Source organism: Oreochromis niloticus, linkage group LG7 (genome assembly GCF_001858045.2).
Source record: "Oreochromis niloticus isolate F11D_XX linkage group LG7, O_niloticus_UMD_NMBU, whole genome shotgun sequence".
Lineage (NCBI taxonomy): Eukaryota > Metazoa > Chordata > Actinopteri > Cichliformes > Cichlidae > Oreochromis > Oreochromis niloticus.
In genome coordinates, this window is record NC_031972.2 from 46,712,604 (window position 1) to 46,730,228 (window position 17,625).

At 42.3% G+C, this 17,625-nt stretch overlaps 1 protein-coding gene across 2 annotated transcripts in view; it reads right to left on the reverse strand.

The window, feature by feature from the left end:
• si:dkey-82f1.1 (DENN domain-containing protein 2A) overlaps window positions 1-17,625 on the reverse strand; it is a 35,323-nt gene that overhangs the window by 16,372 nt on the left and 1,326 nt on the right. For both annotated transcript variants that reach the window (XR_002062933.2, XM_005451034.4), the window contains exons 2-3: window positions 4,292-4,378; window positions 547-1,581 (exon numbers count right to left, since the gene is read on the reverse strand). Coding sequence is in view for 1 of the 2 variants with exons in the window: in XM_005451034.4 (XP_005451091.1) it covers window positions 547-1,581; window positions 4,292-4,377 (1,121 nt within the window). In the remaining variant the exon portion in view is untranslated. The remainder of the gene's footprint in view (window positions 1-546; window positions 1,582-4,291; window positions 4,379-17,625) is intronic.

Sequence of the window (17,625 nt, forward strand, 5' to 3'; positions counted from 1 at the left end):
AACCATTTGCGATCAAAAGACTACTTTTCAGATCGATCAGATTTTGCACTTTTAACGTAATTATGCCAAATGAATTTTTAACAACTCATTTTTTTGTAATTTTGTCAAAAAGCAAAGATTTCCTCAGCTCTTTCACATGACTCTTCATGTCGCTCTTCTATTATTCCAGTGGAGTTTTTAGATGGAGGAACTAGTTGCGTCGGTGTGTACATTCCTGAGATCCAACCAATGAGCTCATTTTGTGGGCTATTTAGAAAAAAGGATGAGGTCACCGGTGATTCTGATTTACAGCAGATGTGGGAAATGTTGTGCACCTCCATGTTTGTTTAGTGCTGATGGGGGAAGGGTTTAAGGACATGTACACCGAGCTATCACCGGCCAATCCAGTTCCCACTTTACAACTTTTGGAAAACTTTAGCTTTTGAGGTGTGTGGGCTGGGTTAACTTTATTTTTCCACAATTTCAGCATATTATTAAACTTGAGTAAAGGTCTAACATTCTTGGTCGGGAAGGATATTTTTCCCTTCTTTCTTTTCAGTGTCTTACCTGTTGCTACTGTTGCGTGCTTTATCTGCCCACGGTCTCCTGCAAACTCCTGGGGGTGGGCACGTGGGTAAAGGTGGAGGAGGAATGGAGGGCAAAGGAGGCAAGTTCCTTCTTCCCTTCCCCAAGAAAGGCCCTAAAGCTGGGGTAGCGGGCGGCGTGTGGTGCTGGAAGGTTCTTTGAGGTTTAGGGAGAGGGTTTATAGATGGAGCACCTGGCTCATTGTACACATTCTCTGAGTCTCCCTCCCTCCTTCTCCGTGTCCCACTAGGTCGAGCCATGTCAAAAGTCCCAAAAATGGGCTCATTGCCTCTCTTTTCTGTCTCCTCCAGCTCTTCCTTAGAGGGAGGACAGAAGTAATTCCCTGGGAATGCCAATGAAGGTCTGTCAGGAACCTCCTTTGTTGCCTTCTCCAGTTTCTTAACATGAGTTAAAACACTTTTCTTGTCTTGGGGTTGTTCTGTTGGCTTAGAAGCCCGAAATCCCCTCTCTACCATCACTTCTCTGTCCGTGTTTGCTGGGGCTTCTGGGGATTTAGGTCTCGAATCCCCCAGCTTACCAACATTCTCCTTCCCTGAGTCTTGTCTGTCCCAGCTGACCAACCTCTTGCTGTCTGTCCTTTGAACTTCTGTAGTTTTGGATTCCTTTTTCCTCACTGTCTCAGCTTCCTTCTGTGTTGCACTTAGTGGACATGTTCCTGAAATAGTTACTGGAGCAGACTCCTTCTTGCCCTCCCACTGGGATATCTTATCACGGATGCTGGCAGTTTTGGCTCCTGCTGGGCTCTTGTTGTGGTTCAGCTGAGCGCACAGCCCGTTTTCCATGTTGGGAGCCCGTGGGTCAGTAGCAGGAGTTGTGGCTCTCCTGTGAGCCAGCATGGAGTCAGGAGGACCTGGGCTGAGGAGAGGAGAGAGGTGATTCTTTATGGACACAGCGGTGTCCCTCCTGTCTCTGTCCACTGGTGACCCACACACCTCTTTGGGCTGGGGCACCACTGCTGATGGAGCCTCGCCAAGCTTCAAGCCACAGCACTGGAGCCTAGGAAGGAAAGATATGGAAAGATGAGCGTGCACACAAATTAAAGGAGAAAAAATACTGGAGAGACACGGCAATAAATCAGTTAATTAAGAAACCTGTACACAGAACTAAAGGACACAATTAAATCTCATTATTGTTTGATTTTAATGCAGACACAATGAAGAACCGTAAGGAAAATAGCAAAACACATGGTAAACTCTGCATTTATACCAAACCACCTCACAATGTGTCAGTGTCTGTTTTCAGTGTCTTGCTCAATAACACTTCAGATGAGGCCCTGACATTATTAGAAGCTGCACACACTAATACACTTTTGACAAATCCATATTGTGGGAAGAAGCCAACAGAAAACACAAAAATAATTCAGAAATAGCATCTAAAAAAAAAACACACACTATTCAGACAATCTGTCCTTAAACCTGTCAAAAACTTTAGAAATTCAACTCGACACATGACTTCAAGACTACAAAATGTTTCTTGTTATAGATTATGATCTTCCATAATCAGAGCTTTTATTTATTGTGGGACAAAAAGAGTTCAGTCCTTCTGAAACAGTGTATTACAGTTTTTAGGGAGGAAGTTTTCTGCAAGCTTGAACAAAAAAAAAAACACAAGATGCAACCAGAGCGTGTGGAAGGAGCAAAAGGAAACCGAAAGAATAAGAAAGGCAAAAGCTGCAGGCTTTTCTTGGTAAAGCAGCAGTGAGAACTATGTTGATTAAAATAAACAGTGGGAGGGATTACATTGCACTGTTGTCAAATCTAATAATGAATTGTGCAATTTTTTTTTTAAATTGCCCACTTCCGCTTTTACTGTACACAGCAGAGAATCTTGAAATTGGCCACACAATCCCAGTGCTTACAGTTCCACCCAAACAGAGCTTTGTTTTACAGGCCAAACAGGAATTCTTGTTAAAAGAGCTCAAACATCTGCTGGGTGCCTCCGTCTCAGCTGTGATTCACTCCTGGAACATTACTGAGTCATGACTGTTTGAACTCTGGGTTTGAGGGTCAAAGTTTATGAGCTACACACAAAGCTATTTCTGGAGAGGGAGATGCAAGTATGCGCAGATGACGAGAGGGACCTAAGTGTGGACGTGCATCTTTTCTTTTCCGCTCCTGACCCACAAAACTCTGTTCTGGCTCAAAAGCCTATTCATCAAATGACTTGAATTTCCAACAAACAGAGGAAATGCGGCCTTGCTGGGTGACTTCTGATGACATTGCTGGATGTGAAAACCAACGGTCATGCAATCTAGAGGAAATCTCTGGGGGGGGGATTACTTTCCTCAAAGACCTTCAAAGAAAATGCAAAACTTGATGCAAGTATGATCACGGAGGAAAAGAAATAATTCTCTTCAAATTAGGAAGGTCAAATAAAAAAGCCAAGTTAAGGAGAGGCAGATTAGGTAGAGGAGACAAGTGATTGAGTTATAGAAAAAGTGGAGCCAAAGAAGAAAAAAATCGGTAGTCTTTTTCATTTGATAAAGAAAAACTAACAATAAATAGCGGACATTTACTGCAATGTAACTAAGGGCGGATTCAGGCTCACGTGGTCCAGCCCTAACACTGTGCATTATTGAAAAGGAAGGTTTTAAGACTAATCTTAAAAGTAGAAACTGGGAGCTGGTTTAACAGAAGAGGGACCTGGAAAATGAAGGCTCTGTCTCTCATTCTGCTTTTATTTACTCTAGGAACTACAAGTAAGTTTGCCATCCTAGAGCAAAGTTCTCTATGAGGGTGATACGGTACTTTCGGTGGGTCTCTGAGGGTGGAAAGGAGGCTACTGCAGGAGGGTTTGTAATGGACAAAAATATTCCTGTTCATCGGTTTTGGACTTTTCCCTGAGAGAAATGTCTGGAACCTTTTGAGCAACTGTGACTGACATGGCAGGCCCTCAAAACAACAGATATCAAAATCTTCCACCCCTATTGGCACAAACAAAAAGGAAAATCCCATCATTATAATCTAAATAGAAACTAATGAATGCTGTAAGGATGACAGAAGGGGCCTTGGAGAGTGGTCATGGACGCATCAGACAGTGGCAGCAGGGGGGCAGTAACAGTATCAAGATGCCAGATGGTTGCCTCTGCCCAGTTCTGCTCCCCTTCCCTGCTATTGTTGTACTGTTGACCTTAATGAAAAGGGGCGTCTCCTCTTTGCTTAAGTCCACTTCAGAGCTTTCTTTTGGCTATGGGAGCATTTCTTGAAATTTGGAGGAAGTTGTGCTTTGGCCAGCTAGTATGTTCCACTACTGGCATTAACCCTACTGTTATTTATTTGGGGTGGCTGTGGCTGTGGCTCGGGTGGTAGAGCAGGTCTTTTTACCAACTGGAAGGTTGGTGAAGTGATCCACGGCTCCTGCTGTGTCAAAGTATCCTTGGGCAAGAAACTGAACGCCCAGTCAATTTCCCCAAACACAACCATTGGAGTGTGTTTGAATATCATTGTGTGTGTGATTAGGTTGTAGTAAAAAACTGAGTAGAAAGAAAGCGTATCGGTACCAGTCTATTTACTATTCGTATATCGAAGCTCCTCAATTAATCTCATAATGACAGATAAGTATGTAACATCACACTTATTACACAGAGGTAAATGTCCTTGTTTAGGAGGATAAAACAAACACCATACAAGTTGGAATCAGATACCATACTACACGATATCATAGAAGCAACATGGCAACCTATTCAACTGGCTTTTAAGACACCCACCCGTTGACTGATTGGTAGATGCAGTTGTCAGTGTTTGTACAGAGCAGCAGGGCCCTCCCACCGGTCATGGTGCTAGCAGCTGGCATCCTGAGAAGACAGGTTAAAAAAAAAAAGAGACAGTCAGCCAGTCAGTCAGAAAGATGGAGTGTCTATTAAAAAGGAAAACAGAATTATATTTCAAGTTGCAGGTCAAAAAGTTACAAAGAAAACTGAGTATCACCAAAAATATTTCAGCTTGTACTTTTTCTCATAAATAGGTAGACATATAGATTGATGAAGGAGGACTTGGTCAAAAGAGGATGCTCCTTTCAAGGACTCTCTTGGGGAGTGGTGTGTGAAAGTAAACTACCAAATGGCTCAAACAAATCTCTTATTTTAAAACTCATTTTTGAAGACAGCCGCAGAGAAGCAGACCTCACAGATTGCATGGAATACCACCAAACTACCATTCCTCACTTGGTCAGTAATTGGAGAATAGCACTGAAAAACGCCAAAACAGCCAACAGGCATATTAGGTTCCCATTAGCCATGTGGCATTATGGAAAAGTACAAAAAAAGAAAAAAAAAACCCACACTGTAATGCAATTAAGATCCATTAGGATTATATCGGCGGTGGCGATAGAGGAGCACTCAACTTTTTAGGTTATCCTCAGCGTTTTGCCCTTTTTTGCATTTGCCAGATCAGATTTCTGATGCACTGCAGCACACACACACATTTTGTTTTTGCACATTACAAATTCTCCTTTCACTCCAGACAAGAGTTCCTTAATTTGTTGTCTATCTTCCAGCCACACATTTTCCTGCAGTTGTTTATCACAGGCAAGTAGTGCCAAGGCGAGGGTGAGGGGACATGCTCAGTTTTCAATTATTACTGGATCCATTTGTCAGCGCATAATGAAACCAGATCCACTTGGAGTGCAGCAAGGCCATCCATATGCAACACTGAACTGGAGCCACTGGTGCACAGTGCTCATTGCTTGGCCAGTAAACACTGGTAGAGGGCTGGCATGAAGCAATAGGCCCTGGCCTTTTGCTTCTGGCAAGTAGTAGTAAACGCAAGGAGAAAAAGAGATAGTTCAGGGCCAAATCCTGCTGTATTCATACTTTGATTCTACATTAAATTCACAAAGGCACTAATACATGCATTGCCACCCTGCTGCATAGCCTAACACAAAACCCCATATGAAAACACACCTACATAGACTTCTACATCCTGCCAAGGAGTCCATATGCCAGGCCCACACGTGGATTTATGTGTTTGACTTGTACCACATGTGCTCGGATACTTAGAGGTATTTGCAGGCCGTTAAACATTTCCTGGCCCAGCTCTCCCTCTCTGAGGGGTATGTGAGCCAAATTGACCCAAATTCCGCAAATTGTTGTCCTTACTGCTAGTGAGGGGGGAGAGTCCCAAAAAAAAAGAGTCAAAATATCAAATGAAAAAAAAGTAAATTGCTAAATAATATAAATAGCTGAACTCTTCCCTGAGCTAATAGCATAATTAGCCCTCAGTGTTTTAAAACTATTTTTGCCTCGTGTGTTTTCCTCTTTGAGAATGAAAGAGCAAATGGAGTATGAGGAAGAGTTGTGGTCTTGTCTGATTAGAAGCTGACCACAAGAACAATGTGTCATCCTTTTTAGCTTCTAGCTTTTGCCCACAGCTCAAGCCATTCATTCTTTTGTGTTTAGCTCCCCATCAGTCCAAAGCCTAGCCCCCAAGGGAGGAGGAGGAGGAGGAGGGAGGTTTGCGTCAGCCATCCACTGGCCTGTAGGCCCAAATTATTTTCAGCTGTGAGCTGAGCGGGGTCACATGTTTGAGGAGAAACATCAAGTGATTTTTTTTTTCTTCCTCCCCCACCTGATTATTTTCTTCTTACGAGAAAAACCCAACAAAGAAATGAAGAACAGAAATCCAGCATGGAAAAGAGGGTGGGCACGGGGAAGCATGAAGACTTCCACAGGGATGTTATGCCGTAATTAAACTGTAAAACCTTTACGATTTAATTCTTTTCTGCGTTGCAGAAGGGTGTTGCATGTCACGAGGGGGAAGGGGGTGGGGTGGATGGAAGACAGGAAGAGAGGAGAGTAGTGGCGGTGCAGCTGGAGAGACAGGGGTTGTCAAAGCCAAAGAGGAAAGTAGATATTGCAAAGACAAATATGAGTATACTGTTGCACTGTGAAAACAGTGCCTGCTTTTAGGCTGTCCCACTTCATTGTTAGGATCCCCAAGGCTAAAATTCTCAGCCTTAAAAGGTAATTTGGTATTTTCACGCGATTCTGCCTTACTGGATTCTAACATTTTGACTGATCCATTAAGGCAAGCGCTTCCCAGCACTTGCCTGAACCTGACGAGCAGCGGTGTATTCACAGCTTGTAAAAGCGGTAAATTCGACAGCATTGCTAGTTTTACAGCATTCGGTTACTGAGGAAACTTTTCTGGGAGGGTGCTAAAGCTTTTGTCTGCAACATCTATTGGCAGCCATTGTTAACGCTGACCTCTAGAAAAAAGATGGCCGCCATAACAATACAGAGGTTGAGGGAAGTCATCTGCTGAGACCAATAAAAACATCACGGGGAAACTGCGACCCAAAAGACCTCTACCTGCCCCGCCCCCTTCAGCCTCTGTCCTGTGATGTGTGACAGGCTGCACATGTGGGGCAGAGGAAATGGAAGGGGCACTGTTCATCTTCAGCTGCATGGATGACACAGGAGGGGAAAGTCGCCTGGAATGGAGATGATTCTGTGATGTTTATGACAATTATGCTTTGGATACCAAGTGACTTATCTACAAACAGTACTTCTGCTGCATTGTGTCATGCATTACTCTATTGCTGTTTTTAATATTTATATTATTCATCCAGTGAACTCAAGAAAAAAATCAATGACAAAAATATATCCAACACAGGACAAATTTCAAAGCAGTCATGGTGGAAAGAGTCTTGGTGGTTGGTGAACACTACACAGCGCTAAATACCGTTAAACCTTTAAAAGATAACAAAAGCTGGTGTCAGAGGTAGGGCATCAGAGCCAAGCATCAGTTGCATAACAAACCCTGTGGGAGATTTTATCAGCAGATGGGCCCTCGGTATCTGGACACGGACAGATTCACATAAACACACCAAAAATATACCACAGAGAGAGAGGGATGTAGCTTATGTTGCTAAATGTCTTGAAACACGGTGTCATAAAATACACGTTAAATATAATGGTAAATGTACATATAAGAGAGAGAATAGTTTTTAAACACGTTTACGGTCGTGGTAAAAACCCTCTCAGTGCTAAGGTATAATGGTCCAGTGTTTACCAGGTCTTACAATTAGGTAAACACAACAAAAAAGTGGAATATTGCGCGGTGTCATTCTTTATTTAACAAAAAATAAGCCAAAATGCAGAAGCACTCAGTGAAAATCTAAGTACAATAATAATCATTAGTAATTATTTTTTGTGTGACTTTACCAGTCTCTTGTATCATCATGGAACAAATTTGGCACACCCTTATTTAAGATGTTAATTCAACTCATTCAGGTTTGCGGCAATTCCTTTATGCACAGCTCTCTCAAGGTCCTGGCATTTCAGTCAGGTTGAGGTCTGGGCCGTTCCAACACCTCGATTGTTTTCTTTTTCAGACATTCTTTTGCAGATTCGCTGCTGTGCTCTGGATCATTATCCATTATCAGTTTCAGCTGTCAAAGACAGCTTCACATTTGACTGTAGAATACTTTGCTATACAGAAGAGGTCATGAGCAACCCAATGAATGCAAGGTGCCCAGGTCCTATGGTTGTGAAACATCCCAAATATTCGCCTCTCCACCACAGTGCTTGACAGTTGGTGTGAGGTGTTTGTGCTGATATGCTCTGTTTGATTTTTGCAAAATGTGTCGCTGTGCATTATTAACAGTGTCCTCTTTGGAGACACTGTTTTAAAAGTCTTGTGGTTTGCTAAGAATTTTGAGTAATCCCTACATCAAGTGTTTTTCCAAGGTATGTTATATGTTATATGATATATGTTAGCAAGCACAAAAATTACCCAGCTAGACACACAGCAGTCCTTTCATAGATGATGCTGAACTCAATTATTTGATGACAGTGTATTGATGCTTACACACACACACCAAATTTTCTACACAAGGGTCTACTTGTTTGACTGGTCACATAGCAGTTGACCTAGTCTTTGTTGTGAAGTGCAAATATATACTTTATGCATTCAGACAGTGATATTACCAGTCTGCTTCTTTTTTTTTTTTATTTTGGCAGAATATTATTTTTTGTACTTTGGCTACTAATATCATCTCAGGTGTTGATATTTGGTGATAACTTGACAAAATGTTGCTATTGGAATGAGACCTTTATCAGACTCTATGCAGAGGGTGCTGTCAGTGTTTCACTCTCTGCTTTATCAGACCTTTAAGTCACTGTCAGCAAGCTGTGGGCCGGCTGCTGTTATCAAACTCGGGAGGCCTGCCTGCCTGTCTGCCTCTTCTCTACAGCTGCTTCTCATAAAGATTTCATCCTCCTCTCCGTCTCTCTGTCCAGCCCTGCAGGAACAGCTAACACCATGACATCATCATTCCTTACTTGTCCTTCCCCAAACTTGTTCGTTTCTCTCTGTCACTGCAAAATACCTAAAAAGGACAAAGTTACTCAGAGCTCACACTGCATTTCACAGATATCACGGCTTGGAGTAAATACAGCGAAGTAACCTTGGGTGGATAAACTACTTGAGTTAGCCTCTACATAACACTAAAAAAATGATTGCTCAAAATGTGAGTTATAGCAAGTAAAGAAGAAACGATCTATCATGTTCTTCTGATTCTTTCTGCAACCGAGGCAGAGCTGGAGACCGTATCCCTTACATGATGTGGTTCAGTATACGATGTGCCAAAGCTGTGCCTGCGATCAATTTAACACACCACTGCACATTTAGCCAGGTTCTTCTGGAATGGCAAACTTGGTGGGGGTTTTTTCCTTACCCGTCCTTCACTCTTTTATTTCTCCCTTTCATTACCTCTCTTTCATTCCTACTTAGTCTTAAAGTTGCGGGGAGCAAAGTATGACGCAGAGGAAGAAGCAAAGGAAAAAAGGGACGGGGTTTTAATACTTCGCCCACTCTCTTCTATACAGAAAGCAGAAATCATGTAGAGCCAATTTATTGTGAGCCCAGCAAGATTGTCAAATTGAACGTGTCTAACATGAAGCATTTGGTTTTGAGGCATATGTTAGGAATCCCAATGACTGGCACGCTGCCTTGAGCCCTTGCAGGGCTTGGAAAGGTTGTGCATGGTTCCTAAAGAAGTAGGGCAGAAAGGTTTGATGGTAAAGGAAAGAATGTATAGAGAGGAAGAGGAGGAGATGGTCTGGCAAATAAAGAATGGAATTTTATCACAACTCTGCAGTCTCCCTCTCTCTGGTTCTGTCTTTGTGTCCTGTTCAGGGCCCCTGCTGCTTTCCCAAGCTGATTCCATAGCAAAGCCTTGGAGTAAATCCAAACAGACTGATTCTATGACTATGAGTGCCCGTCTACAGTATTTGGCCACGCACAGAAAACATGTTACAAGCCTGGAAAGTGCCCACTCACTGACACACAGACACACACACATTGTGCAACGTGCTTTCCAAACCCATTGATAATCCCCCTGCCCTGCTGTGTTGTCTCCCCTTGGCCCTCCACCACCCCCCTTCTCCCTCCATTGTAAGAGGAGGATGGACGTGAGACGGCATTGAAACTGGGTTAGCCTCAAAAGCAGACAGGAACTGTGGGGGGATACCATAAACAATTAATTTCTCCCTGTGTGTGTTTTTTTGCTTATCAGTCCATTCTAAATATACCATTGTATCCATTGTTATATTTCTAATGTCGCACATATATAGCATTTCTTGTTATTGTGGTTGTCATTTTTAACAAGAGACTCCCGATGACTGGTGTCTAGAGTCTATCCCACTGGGAGCTGGGATCATGGACCAATATTACCTCAGAAAATGTAAACAAATCTTAATTATGACTGGGGTGACAAAGAAAGCCACTGCAGGCGCAATTATGGCGCGAAGGCACAGCCATGCAACAGAATGCGACATCATTTGTGAGGCTTTTTCACACATCAAGTGAGTACTTATTTACTTGTTTGTCTTTGTGCACTCAGATGAATAGGAAATGTGATTCAGCTCACAGGAAGCTTAAGTAAGACCAACCTCCTGAAATGAAGTCATTGGGCTTTTCCGCACAAAGTGTTTCTGCTTACAAATTCACCCCATACAGCAAGAACTTGGGTTTGCTTTTGATAAATGGGACAACTTTGGCTACCACAAGGTCAAAATGGCAACAAACAGAAGGAAAACTCCACACAAACTCAGCAAAATCCTCCCAAAAAGTCCTTCACACTTGATCTCCACTTGTCAAGAGTTTATAAATGATTCATCTCAGGCTTTTAACTCCATTAGAGTTTGTGGCTTCCATTCCAGGTCAGTCGTACACTAAAGACTTAAATGTGATACCCTCTTTTATGAAATTATGTCTGGGAGAGCGTTTAATCACTGTTTGCAAGATAAATGCTGAAAATCAGATTGATCCTCTGAGTCTTTCTTTTTAAAAATACAACTGACCCGGTGGAAAACTGAAAAATGAAGTATTTCCTCCATCTTAACAATGGATTTTGCTAATCAGCAACAGAAGCTGAGAGGCTACTAAGAGGCATTAACTATCTCCATCAGTGAAGAAAAGCTTCGTGAACAAAATGAGAAGAAGAAAAAATAGAATTGAAGGATGATGAGTCTGACTTGGAGGCATAGCAAACAAATCTCTCCCTCTTTCTATCCCCCCATCTGGGAAAGCGTGTCGTGTTTCTTCTCCTTGCAGAGGTGGAGCATCTGTTCGCCAAATCCCTCCCATGGACTTGTCAGCCCCTCCTGTCCACTGACAAAAAGCTCCCATCAGCACAGCTCTGACTCATCCCCAGTCTGCTCCCAATTACCCTTCTGGCTCCAAGGGCCAAAGACCTTGCCAACTCATTCCAAGGCCAATTTTCAGCTTTCAGTTTGGCCTACATTAGCCCCATAACATTGTCCCTGTTAAGTCCAAAAAACCCACACTGGGTACCTTTACAGCGAATACACCACTTTAGTTTGAGCAAACCTGGAAGAACGTAGTTTAAATCTTAAAATGCTTAAAGAAAAGTGCTTTGGGGATTTTCTGCATAACTAGAAGGAAATTTTTCAGTTCAATTCAATTCTATTTTGTTTATATAGCACCAAATCACAAAGCAATTGCCTCAAGCCACTTAATTTTGCAATGTAAAGGCCCTACAATATTAGAGAGGAAACCCCAACAATCATATGACCCCCTATAAGCAAGCACTTGGCAACAGTGGGAAGGAAAAACTCCCTTTTAACAGGAAGTAACCTCAGACAGGACCAGGCTCAGGGAGAAGCAGCCATCTGCCACAACCGACTGGCGGTGAGGTGAGAGAGACAGGAAAAAAGACAGAACACATTTTCAACACCAAACTCAAGGAAGGAGTGTCAGAAAAAGACCATCTGATAGTCACAAACTACTTAGTGACTCACCAGGTGTGCAGAGGTTAAAAATTAAGCAGGGTTAAAGATTCTATTTTCATTCTTCAAACAGCTGCTATTATTTCTCTTTCCTTGTACAAGAGCATGCTCTCTCCCACTGCAAACAAAGTATTTCAAGTACTTTAAATATTGTTACTTTTTTATTCACCTGTATTCTGCTGCTTTGGTTTTTTTCATGTTTTAGTCAAGTGAGCAGCATAGCTTGAGCAATGGAAACATGTGGATCCACGGTGTTTCATTTTAACTAATGAAACAGTAGAAAAAAAATCTACTAAAATATAGTATACTGTCCATTTTAAAATGACGAAATTTTCCTTTTTTACTTTGTAATTTTTTTGAAATGCTTTAACACCACATTGTTGTTTAACATTTACAGAAGGCTCTATTCTCCTGGTAGAAAATTACCAATGTTCTTTTTTTTTTTTACATAGTCTGTTTCTTTTTTACAGTGCACCGCTTTCAGTCCAGACAGAAATATGATGTACAGTTAAGATCATTTCTACCTTCATTCAGGCTATGTGATGTCACTGATCCCATCTTCTAGCACTGCCAGCAGATCAAAGTTTTAACTTATGAAATAGCTCAGCTTCATGAGACTCTCAAAATCTCTATGAGTACTGTTAGTAACTCCCTTATTTCAAAGTTTTATCCACAGAAAAGTCACCAAACCCCTTTAAAATGTAAAACATTCAGCTCCTATCCCACAAATACAATGGGATCACCCTATGCTAAGAAGTAGTTGCAGCTCATATAAATTATCACTGACATAGTAAGTAAGGTCTTTGACAGGAAAATTGCCAAACAAAAGGCAATGAGACTTTCTATTTGATGTGATGAATTTCAGCGGATGATTTCTTAACACCCGCAAGTAGCATAGTGCTAGAGGTGCCTCTTACGCACACTTACTGCTGTCACACAACCATAGATGTCTATGTTTTACCAAGCCCTCGAATAGATGGAAACAATCCCAGGGCATGACACCTGAGACCTGGCTCTGCTATCAACAGCACCCAACGGGCCAGGATTTTACAGACATGCGAGGAAGCGTCACTTTATACGCCATAATTCATGTGGGGAAAACACATCCAACAGTAAGCAGCATTTATGGCTATCTGATATTGTACTGTGCTGACACACAATGTGGGTTTCTTGAGCCTAATGGTAAAACCTTTCCTCTCAGAGAAAGCTTCAGCCTGAGCGAATGTGCTGCAGTGAGTGGACTTATACATCCTTTCAACAATAACCTGGGTTCTTGAGCACACTAACATTATCCTCTGGGCCCCTGATCAAATTTCTCCTCCAAGCCGCAGTCTCTGAGTTGAGCTCCAATGTCAAAAAATCCTCTCTCTCTCTCTCTTTCTCCTTCCTGTTTTTTTCACTGTTTCATATTTTAAGGGTTCCACTTGAGAATTCCCACCAGAGCTCCCACCCCCCTCATCCCCTGCTCCCCTGCTCCTCTGCATGCCTGCACAGAAACAGATTTTTGTAATTCGCCGCCAATCCCTGGGGGAGCTGAAAAAGGCGAGAGCTTGGGAAAGTGCTCTTCCGGAGTGTAAACTCCAGAGTCAGAGCTGACGTTTTTGACCTCCACACACCCCTTGACCGACAACTGCGAGCCTGGGCTGAGACCGCCGGTGGATGAAGAGAGTTTAGCACAAACTGATGTAAAGACGTGCATTTACGCTGTCGTGTCCTCAAGAAGAAAGGTGTTTCATTTTGTTAGTATTCCAGGAGTTCATCTAACTGATTTATAATTTCTGTAAGATACCAGAGTCACCGAGAAACTTACAAAGAAGAAACTTATGCAAAATGTATTCTGTTTATTTCAGTTAAATATTGCTAAACTAGATGTTTATAAAGAACTGCAAACCAGCCAATGCAGCTTTGAACTGTATTGCAATAAAATAGAAAAATTACATTATGGAAACCATAATTAAGCTGGAGACAGACAAAGAGACAACTACTACTTTCTCTCTATCTAACAAGACAGTGCTTAGATGTGATTTGGTATGATCAAAGCTGCTCTGTGTCTGCGGATTGTCTGGGGCATCTACTCATTATGTTGTTACACTTTGATGAAATCTTCAGCTCCAGGTCCAGATAAAGTTTTACTTGTCATTTTAGAGTAGATCCCTAAATTCACAGGTAAACAACCTGTAAATTTAGAGAAGAGAAGAGAAGAGAAGAGAAGAGAAGAGAAGAGAAGAGAAGAGAAGAGATTCAAACTGTGCACTAACCTTTTCCCACTTTGCTTGGAATGCCCATCATAACAAGGCAACCTGAGCCCAAATCAATGAGGTGTACAGCCACATTATAATTACACTTTGAACCCAGATGGACACATTCCTTTCCAGACTGCAGCCTTCTCCGCCTACAAGTACGCTTTTTTTTTTTTACCCCCACCAAGTTGGGGATGTTAAGCAAAGAGTAAATGCATGTTTCTTCTCAAACACAGTGTTTGTAGATGTGCATGGAAAGGTTTTGTACTAGTGAGGCCGTAAACGTTCTCGCTGTATTTCCATGTCTTTGTTTGAATCTGTCTGCGCCTGTTTTTCTGCATGTGTTTTTTGTGGTGTGTGTGCGCATGTGCGTGCATGTGTGTGTTCGGGTTTATGCCACACGCCGCCAACGGGCACAGGCTACAAAGCCACACGGGGCTGGCACTTTGGCTTTGGATGGTGGTTGTCAGCACTGGTTTTCCCGTGATGATTTTCCAAGGACACATCTAACAACCTGCCATCCAACTGCAGCTGCCTCTGTCTATGCCCATCTCTCTGCTAGAGATTCACATTCTGTACTGCTGTCTATGTAAACAGCGCAGCAGGACAGAAATTCGGCCTGCCATGTCCTGTTAAACGTTCCAATTAGTGTCACAGCAACCATTTTCCCTCTGGCTGTGGTCAGAGCTCTTTTTAATATAAGTCAGACATTGAAAGAGAGGGAAGATGCCAGACAGAGCGACAGCTTGCATGCGAGAGGCTTTGGGGGGGGGGTATTTGTGTGAGTTTGTGTCAAGGTTACGGGTGAACTTGAAAGCTATATGACCAGCTGCCAACTGAATAAATGACTCCAGTATCCAGTGTGATGGTATGCATTATCCATGCATAAATATATGCATTTATGTGAGTTGACACAGGATTCCAGGTCTCTAAGATGGTACGAATTATTCTTCCATCTGTGTGTGTGTGTGTGTGTGTGTGTGTGTGTGTGTGTGTGTGTGTGTGTGTGTGTGTGTGTGTGTGAGAGAGAGAGAGAGAGGAGGTATCAAAGGTTGTTGGTTTTTTTTACTATGATTAAACCCATGGCCATCTAACAACATCACAGATAAATGCCCACCGGCCCCACAACTTGGAAACCAGAGGAATTCTTTGACCATCGCTTGTTCTTTCAGGGTATGTCACTGTGGTAACAATGGCGGCTGTAGGAGATTGGCCTGGGGGGGTCTTTAAGTTCCACGCCACCCTGCGGAGCGCCTGTCAAGAGCAGAGCGCCTATAAGAGGAGGGGTGGATGGGCCGTAACCTCCTAAAGGCCTGCTGTCACTTTTTGGAGTTGAGAACAATAGAGGAGACAGATGTCACGGACACACACACACACACAGAAACACTGCAAAAATATGCACACAATACAGTGAAACTGCAGTACACAGATATGTGCACGGGCTTCATGTGTGCACAGCTATCTGATACACTTGCAAAACTGATCCATGAAAAGTGTGGGTCCGCATAAAAACAGGCCCGTAACAGTTAACTTTCTTGCAAAATAGAGACCTTTGCGTCAGCACGGAGCTAAACGCTGCTTTCCTGGATGAACTCGTACTCTAGTGAGTCATTCCAATGAATCAAGACTGATTTCTCCACTTCGGTATGCATCCAAGTAAAAAAAAAAAAAAAAATCAAGCCATGAAAGATGACCAATTTGTCACAATACTAAACATCTGGTGTTTCAGCATTCAGGACCCCCCACCCCCACCCCAACACACACACACACACACACACACACACACAATGAATGCATACTGATGAAACATTCTCAAAGCCAACAGTGAGTAGATTTAAGTCCTTGTGCTTTGCATGTGTTGATGTGTCTAAGTGTGTTTCTCATGAGGGAACGCATAGATGGACGCTGAGTGAAAATACCATGGATATGAGTGTGTCAGGATTTTGGTGTGAAAAGTCAAACAGGGAAAAGTGGAGCAAATGGCTGAGAGCAAAAATGAGTAGCAGAGGAGGGGGCGTGACTGAAAAATAGGGAGGGTAGATATCCTGTGTGATGAATGCAAAGTCACAAGTGCTGACTTTTCCTCTACAGTGCATATTGTCTTACACCGCAGCCATGGAGGCAATTAGCCTCCGATCCTAACTCAGAATGCAAATATCCAATCTGCCAGGCCAGTGTGTGTATGATAGTAACACTACTACCAGACACAAACACAGAGATAGACACAATGTGTTCACAGGAAAAGACTGCAGCTCACTTATTATAAGTTTGCTGACTAGCAGACAGACGGTCCCTGTGTCTTTATCTCCAGCTCTATAAACCGTCTCTCTGAAACGCCGGGGGAGTCAGCCATTCTCAATTCAATAAACGTCCCAGCCTTACCCATTTAAGTAAACAGAACACAACAACAGACAGAAACAGGAGATGGAGTGGAGGAATGCTGATTTGTGCTCAGTAAAACTCCCGCCGACCTGCTGAAGCTGTTCATCTACCCCAACATGAACCTAAAGTACAGAAAAAAAAAATTGGCTGCGCCTCAGTCAGAAATATAAATATTCCAGTGCTGCATGTTCCAAGGATTTTGTTCTTGGGTTTAATGATCACCCAACAGACTGAAATACTCGAGGAGACTTGAGGAATCCACTGGGATGGATTATATTGGCTGAGTGATAGCCATCTTTTGCTTACAGGACATGGCAGATGAGCCTTCTGTTTTACAATCTGCTTTGAAACAGAAAGTATCAAACTTAAAGGAGTATTATTGGCTCTTTGACCACTAGTGGCATAGCAGAGCAATGTTTTTCATACTGCGTGTGCACCCCATAGAACGTGTTGTTTTTATGAGACAGAAGTATTCACGTTTAGATAAGAAGGTGAAGCGCAAAGTTATGAGCTAATGCTACCACGTATGGTTGGTAGCTGCATCTTTAGACTACATAGGTTCAAAGCACAGACAAATATGACTGCCTTATATGGGCATTTCTACTTCAACTGCCTTTCAACACAAAAAGCAACCATATTCACTGAAGGACACAGAGAGGAGAAGTTACGGCTAGCGTTCCACTTTCTTGGCAATACCACATATCATCAGTACAACAATGATGGAAAGATGAAGTTTCTCCAGCAAGTTTCGGAATATTTCCAAACAAATAAAAAAAATTTTGCTCAGCCTTTAGGCCACATTCTGAGAAGGAAGATAAACAAGACTGTGTTTATTTACAGTGAATTTAACATCATGGTGCTTTTTTATTATCTCCTGGAACATATCAACATATTACAGTAAGTTATAGTTTAACAATAATTCACCACGGTGACCTCTTTATATGTAGGTGGTGACTTTGTAGTAGTAAATACTATTTTAATTTTACAGCTATGCCCTATATTCACTTTGCAGCGTAGCCAACATTGTGATGCGCTATATTTTCATTCATTCATCCTTTCTGGATGAATGGTTGGTTTCTGTTTCTCCATGGTTACTGTGCAACTTGTCTATATATTTAAAGAGATAGTTAACAGCTATTGATGTGGATATCTACAAAATCCACACTG